The 7,100-nt window shown below is 45.6% G+C and overlaps 2 protein-coding genes across 2 annotated transcripts in view; one reads left to right on the top strand and one right to left on the bottom strand.

Annotated features, from left to right (window-relative positions):
- Positions 1-2,241, top strand: part of fer1l6 (fer-1 like family member 6) — a 75,639-nt gene extending 73,398 nt beyond the window's left edge. The window contains exon 42 of the mRNA XM_082967247.1: positions 118-2,241. Within this exon, the coding sequence (XP_082823373.1) occupies positions 118-298 (181 nt within the window). The 3' untranslated portion in view covers positions 299-2,241. The remainder of the gene's footprint in view (positions 1-117) is intronic.
- Positions 505-6,769, bottom strand: si:ch211-67e16.4 (uncharacterized). Its single transcript, XM_014165727.3, has 3 exons — positions 5,785-6,769; positions 4,270-4,788; positions 505-4,069 (listed from the first exon to the last, which is right to left on the bottom strand). The coding sequence occupies exons 1-3, from the start codon at positions 6,419-6,421 to the stop codon at positions 3,489-3,491; spliced, it is 1,737 nt and encodes a 578-aa protein (XP_014021202.1). The 5' UTR covers positions 6,422-6,769; the 3' UTR covers positions 505-3,488.
- Between the last annotated feature and the right edge of the window lie 331 nt (positions 6,770-7,100).

Below are 7,100 nucleotides of genomic sequence, written 5' to 3' on the forward strand. Positions count from 1 at the left end.
ATCTAGGACTAGTTTCATCATTTAGCTCATAATAAATAGGATTTATCAGCAGCTCTACTCTGAGACACTTTGTGAATACGAGCCCTGGTTAAAGTGTTTTTCTCTCTCCCTCTCTAGCCGACCAGACACGTCATTCTCGTGGTTTGTGAACCCTTTTAAGTGTTTCTTCCACCTGATCTGGAGGAACTATAAGAAGTACATCATCATCGCTCTGGTCCTGCTCATCACAGCTCTGTTCATCGCCCTGCTCCTCTACACCCTGCCAGCAGCCATCTCACAGAAGATAGTCAATGGTTAACACACTGCATTACCACAGCTGACTGGCTGACTGGCTGGCTGACTAGCTGGCTGGCTGACTGACTAGCTGGCTGACTGGGGCTCAAAAGTCTAAATGAATCTACAGTCACTTAGATAATCGAACTGTGAAGCAGGGTCGGGACTGAAGCTAGTGAAATAGTCTGATGACTAACTCAGGAATTTATAATGTTTCCTAATGTAGCAATATCAGATTATATATTCACATTTATTTAAATACAGTTGCAGAAAGAGTATAAATTACATTTTAGATTCAACAATATTAACAAAGTTTGCCCAAGGAAAAAAAAAAATGCTTGGCATGGGAGCAGTTATTCAGTACAGTACCCCTCCATGTTATGATCCTAGCACTTATTCAGTACAGTACCCCTCCATGTTATGATCCTAGCAGTTATTCAGTACAGTACCCCTCCATGTTATGATCCTAGCAGTTATTCAGTACAGTACCCCTCCATGTTATGATCCTAGCAGTTATTCAGTACAGTACAGTACCCCTCCATGTTATGATCCTAGCAGTTATTCAGTACAGTACAGTACCCCTCCATGTTATGATCCTAGCAGTTATTCAGTACAGTACCCCTCCATGTTATGATCCTAGCAGTTATTCAGTACAGTACCCCTCCATGTTATGATCCTAGCAGTTATTCAGTACAGTACCCCTCCATGTTATGATCCTAGCAGTTAATCAGTACAGTACAGTACCCCTCCATGTTATGATCCTAGCAGTTATTCAGTACAGTACCCCTCCATGTTATGATCCTAGCAGTTATTCAGTACAGTACCCCTCCATGTTATGATCCTAGCAGTTAATCAGTACAGTACCCCTCCATGTTATGATCCTAGCAGTTATTCAGTACAGTACCCCTCCATGTTATGATCCTAGCAGTTATTCAGTACAGTACAGTACCCCTCCATGTTATGATCCTAGCAGTTATTCAGTACAGTACCCCTCCATGTTATGATCCTAGCAGTTATTCAGTACAGTACCCCTCCATGTTATGATCCTAGCAGTTAATCAGTACAGTACAGTACCCCTCCATGTTATGATCCTAGCAGTTAATCAGTACAGTACAGTACCCCTCCATGTTATGATCCTAGCAGTTATTCAGTACAGTACCCCTCCATGTTATGATCCTAGCAGTTAATCAGTACAGTACAGTACCCCTCCATGTTATGATCCTAGCAGTTATTCAGTACAGTACCCCTCCATGTTATGATCCTAGCAGTTATTCAGTACAGTACAGTACCCCTCCATGTTATGATCCTAGCAGTTATTCAGTACAGTACCCCTCCATGTTATGATCCTAGCAGTTATTCAGTACAGTACCCCTCCATGTTATGATCCTAGCAGTTATTCAGTACAGTACAGTACCCCTCCATGTTATGATCCTAGCAGTTATTCAGTACAGTACAGTACCCCTCCATGTTATGATCCTAGCAGTTATTCAGTACAGTACCCCTCCATGTTATTATCCTAGCAGTTATTCAGTACAGTACAGTACCCCTCCATGTTATGATCCTAGCAGTTATTCAGTACAGTACAGTACCCCTCCATGTTATTATCCTAGCAGTTATTCAGTACAGTACAGTACCCCTCCATGTTATGATCCTAGCAGTTAATCAGTACAGTACCCCTCCATGTTATTATCCTAGCAGTTATTCAGTACAGTACAGTACCCCTCCATGTTATGATCCTAGCAGTTATTCAGTACAGTACAGTACCCCTCCATGTTATTATCCTAGCAGTTATTCAGTACAGTACAGTACCCCTCCATGTTATGATCCTAGCAGTTATTCAGTACAGTACAGTACCCCTCCATGTTATGATCCTAGCAGTTAATCAGGTAATGTAGTATGTAAGGATGGTCATTTACTCTATTTTAACATAAATAATGTACTTTAATAAAGAATTGTTGAACAACAAAACATTTGGGGCATTTTTTTTTATAGCAATTAAATAATTATTAGGCTATTATCCTAAAATAAAAGCACATTTAAATGCATTTGTCTTAGACAGTTAGATAATTTTGCATTCACACAATTCCATGTGAAATATCTCATGTTATTAGCCCAGCCAGAAGGAATAGGTTGTGTCCCATAAGTCAATGTATTCCCTAGAAAGCCAAAAAGGCCCTTGTCCAAAGTAGAGCACCACATGCCTTACAATACTCCACAAAACAAATGTCCTCTGACTGGATATCCTGGTACTGGTAGAGTAGAACTGGTACTGTTGTTCTCCTGGTACTGGTAGAGTAGAACTGGTACTGGTAGAGTAGAACTGGTACTGGTAGAGTAGAACTGGTACATTGTTCTCCTGGTACAGTAGAACTGGTACTGGTAGAGTAGAACTGGTACTGGTAGAGTAGAACTGGTACCGTTGTTCTCCTGTTACTGGTAGAGTAGAACTGGTACTGGTAGAGTAGAACTGGTACTGTTGTTCTCCTGGTACTGGTAGAGTAGACTGTTACTGGTAGAGTAGAACTGGTACCGTTGTTCTCCTGTTACTGGTAGAGTAGAACTGGTACTGGTAGACTGGTACTGGTAGAGTAGAACTGGTACTGTTGTTCTCCTGTTACTGGTAGAGTAGAACTGGTACTGGTAGACTGGTACTGGTAGAGTAGAACTGGTACTGTTGTTCTCCTGTTACTGGTAGAGTAGAACTGGTACTGGTAGAGTAGAACTGGTACTGGTAGAGTAGAACTGGTACTGGTAGAGTAGAACTGGTACTGTTGTTCTCCTGTTACTGGTAGAGTAGAACTGGTACTGGTAGAGTAGAACTGGTACTGGTAGAGTAGAACTGGTACTGGTAGAGTAGAACTGGTACTGGTAGAGTAGAACTGGTACATTGTCCTCCTGTTACTGGTAGAGCTCTGAGTCAGTCAGTGAAAGGTCCTGCTGTGAGGATGACATCATCGCAGGCTGCATAACAGACTCTAACATATTGTGTCCTCCATGTTGTCCCAGCATGACAGAGGAAGAGTTGAACTGGTACTGGTAGAGTAGAACTGGTACTGGTAGAGTAGAACTGGTACTGTTGTTCTCCTGTTACTGGTAGAGTAGAACTGGTACTGGTAGACTGGTACTGGTAGAGTAGAACTGGTACTGTTGTTCTCCTGTTACTGGTAGAGTAGAACTGGTACTGGTAGAGTAGAACTGGTACTGTTGTTCTCCTGTTACTGGTAGAGCTCTGAGTCAGTCAGTGAGAGGTCCTGCTGTGAGGATGACATCATCGCAGGCTGCATAACAGACTCTAACATATTGTGTCCTCCATGTTGTCCCAGCATGACAGAGGAAGAGTTGAACTGGAATGAAGGGTAGTCAATGTTACCAGTCTCACAGTGACTTCTGTTGTACACAAAACTGTTATTGTACTGAGATTGAGAGACGGCAGAACGGTTCCTCTGCTGTGTCTGAGTTGGGCCTGTGGTTTTGTGGCTAATCGGGCTACGATTCCCAAGCCCACTGTTCCCCTGGCCCAGACCCGGTCCAGCCTGGCTCATCTGAGTCAGTAGGCAGGCCTGCAGCTTCCTCTTGGCTCTCCAGCGGGCCACTCTGAGCCGGGTCTTCTCCCGTCTCTCCTTCACCAGGTCAGCTAATAGAGGCTGGGGAAGGTTCTTCTCCATCTCTCTCCGACGGGTCTGGCTCCTCCTCCTGAGCTCAGTTCGTCTCATTTTAAACTCCTCGGGCCACGGACGCGCCATTGGCCTGGGAGCAACTCCGCGTGACATTGACATCACTGGCTGGGACAGCCCATCTGAGAATGAAGAGGACAGACAATAAGTCATTAGTTCAGGTGTATAATATGGAGCCTGGTTCCAGATCTGTTTGTACTGTCTGACCAAGTCCTCTGGTAATACGATCATAGGACTTGGCAAAAGAGCACAAACGGATCTGGGACCAGGCTAGGGTAACATCCTACTGAACTGACACACAGCAGAACTTTACTCTACTCACATGTACAAGTGCTGGCTGAGCTGAACACTGTGTTCTCTGTTGATGTCCTCTGGCTCTGTGAGGGACGGGTAGCTGTCCTCTCTCTCTGGCCCTGTGAGGGTAATGTCCTGTCTCTCTGGCCCTGTGAGAGTACTGTCCTGTGACAGTCCAGGAGGTTCCCCTGAGTGTGCCTGTCTAAAAGGTTGCCCTGGGAGTTGAGGACCTCAGCGGCCAGGTTGAACAGGAGACTCTCAACGTCCTCGGGTTCCTGCTTGATACAGATGATCTCCACCTCGGCTTCCTCCTCTTTCACCTGGAGCTGAGGCTGGGACAGGAACTGGGATGGTTGCCGGGCAATCCCAGCAGCCGTGGTGGCGAAGCAATCTGCTCCGTCAGTCCTGGGTGGGGAGAGGACCAGCTGGTCTCCAGGGTCTGTGCTGGTCTCTGGTGGTGGCTGTGTAACGGTGGTCCACTCTTCTTCCTCCTCCCTCCTCTGGCTCTCATCAGACACCTCGGGGTCTAGGGGGGCTGGGGACTCCTCTGGAGGGATAGACAGGTAACATGTTGGTCAACCAACACAGGGAGAATATAGAGGCCTGTACTAGGCCTCAGTCACTAGGCCTGTACTAGGTCATCTCAATAGGGCCGTACTAGGTTTCAGTCACTAGGCCTGTACTAGGTCCTCTCAATAGGGCCGTACTAGGTTTCAGTCACTAGGCCTGTACTAGGTCCTCTCAATAGGACTGTACTAGGTTTCAGTCAATAGGGCCGTACTAGGTCCTCTCAATAGGGCCGTACTAGGTCCTCTCAATAGGGCCGTACTAGGTTTCAGTCAATAGGGCCGTACTAGGTCCTCTCAATAGGGCCGTACTAGGTCTGTCAATAGGGCCGTACTAGGTTTCAGTCACTAGGGCCGTACTACATCTCAGTCAATAGGGCCGTACTAGGTCCTCTCAATAGGGCCGTACTAGGTTTCAGTCAATAGGGCCGTACTAGGTCCTCTCAATAGGGCCGTACTAGGTCTCAGTCACTAGGGCCGTACTAGATCTCAGTCAATAGGGCCGTACTAGGTCTCAGTCAATAGGGCCGTACTAGGTCTCAGTCAATAGGGCCGTACTAGGTCTCAGTCAATAGGGCCGTACTAGGTCTCAGTCAATAGGGCCGTACTAGGTCTCAGTCAATAGGGCCGTACTAGGTCTCAGTCAATAGGGCCGTACTAGGTCCTCTCAATAGGGCCGTACTAGGTCCTCTCAATAGGGCCGTACTAGGTCCTCTCAATAGGGCCGTACTAGGTCCTCTCAATAGGGCCGTACTAGGTCCTCTCAATAGGGCCGTACTAGGTCCTCTCAATAGGGCCGTACTAGGTCCTCTCAATAGGGCCGTACTAGGTCCTCTCAATAGGGCCGTACTAGGTCCTCTCAATAGGGCCGTACTAGGTCTCAGTCAATAGGACTGTCAGTCAGGCCATCAATTTACATATTCAAGCAAACACTGAAAAATACCCATACATACTCAACAAGGCGTATTTAATTTTACCTTTCAAAGGTTCCAGGTGCTCTGATGAACTGTTTATTGCAGAGACAGTGGTGATCAATGATGGGCCCTCCAGAGCTTGTGAGACCGTGGCAGTCAGGTCATCATGGCTGTCAAACGATGATGTGGCCCTGATAATACTCTCAGAAGGTTGGGAGGATCTGGCCAAGTTATCAGAGGGTAGGGTGATAGTGATTTGATTCCTTGACTGTACGTTTCCATTGGTTGTAATGGGAATGTGTGTGTTTGTAACCGTCCTTCTATGTGGTTGTGTTAAACCCGAGGACTGTGCTGCCTCGGATGCAGCCGCTGAGGAACCGTGAGATCTATGCGGATCCGAATGGCCGAATGCTGTAGTCTGGTTGGTCTGGTAAGTGGCAGAGTTCTCCTGCTGCCTGGCACCCAGAGCGTTCATATACTTCCGCATTGTCTTCATCTGAGATCGGGATATGTCCAGCATCTGTCTGATGCTCTCGGTCTCTTTTTCTTTTGCTGCGACCTCCCTCTTCAGCTCGTCGAATTTAATACCGACCACCTTTAGCATCTCCCCTAACACCGTCTCAACGGCGGCACTCACCGCTCTCTCTATCACGGTTCCCATCTGGCCCTGCATTAGGGAAACTGTTAGACTGATATCCATTTTTTTTATTTTTTTTAAAAACGTTTATAAATCTTTTAATTTCTTAATAACATCGGAGGTCAAAAATCATAGTCAGTCGTCCTCCGTGAACTGTTTAGTTAGCGACTGAGTGTTGCTAACGTCGAGATAGCTAGCTAGCTACCATCGTAACAAGCTGACATCATCACCATGCTCCAGAGATCTAACTCAACAAGACAGTTGGATCGTTTTTCATTGTTTGTAAAAAAGTGATTCAACAAGAAAACGTGCCTAGATCATTTCTAAACGAATCAAATTGAAGCGTTTCCTGCTTCTTCGGACCAATGTAAACAAAGATATTTTTCCTTTGATATTTCCTGTGTTTCATCAAATGCGTCCGTCATCTCTGGTGGTTTGAGTTCCGGGAAGGAACACTACATATTTAATTGACCTACACACTGGGCACAAACTGGTTGAATCGAAATTGTTTCAACGTATTGTGATGTGGAATCTATGTGAATAATACTTTGGATTAGTAATCAACTGTTGTTTTGATGGTGAAATTACAACCACAGGATTATATCATGGTAACCAATTTTCAACATAGACAAACATAGTCTAAAATATGTTGAATTTGTACCTTTGAAACAACATCAGATCTATCCATTTGGTCTCCCATCCAGGCTTTTAACCAAGCCCAACCCTGCTTAACTGTGATATT

The sequence above is a fragment of the Salmo salar genome, chromosome 21, assembly GCF_965601325.2.
Source record: "Salmo salar chromosome 21, fSalSal1, whole genome shotgun sequence".
NCBI classification, from domain to species: domain Eukaryota; kingdom Metazoa; phylum Chordata; class Actinopteri; order Salmoniformes; family Salmonidae; genus Salmo; species Salmo salar.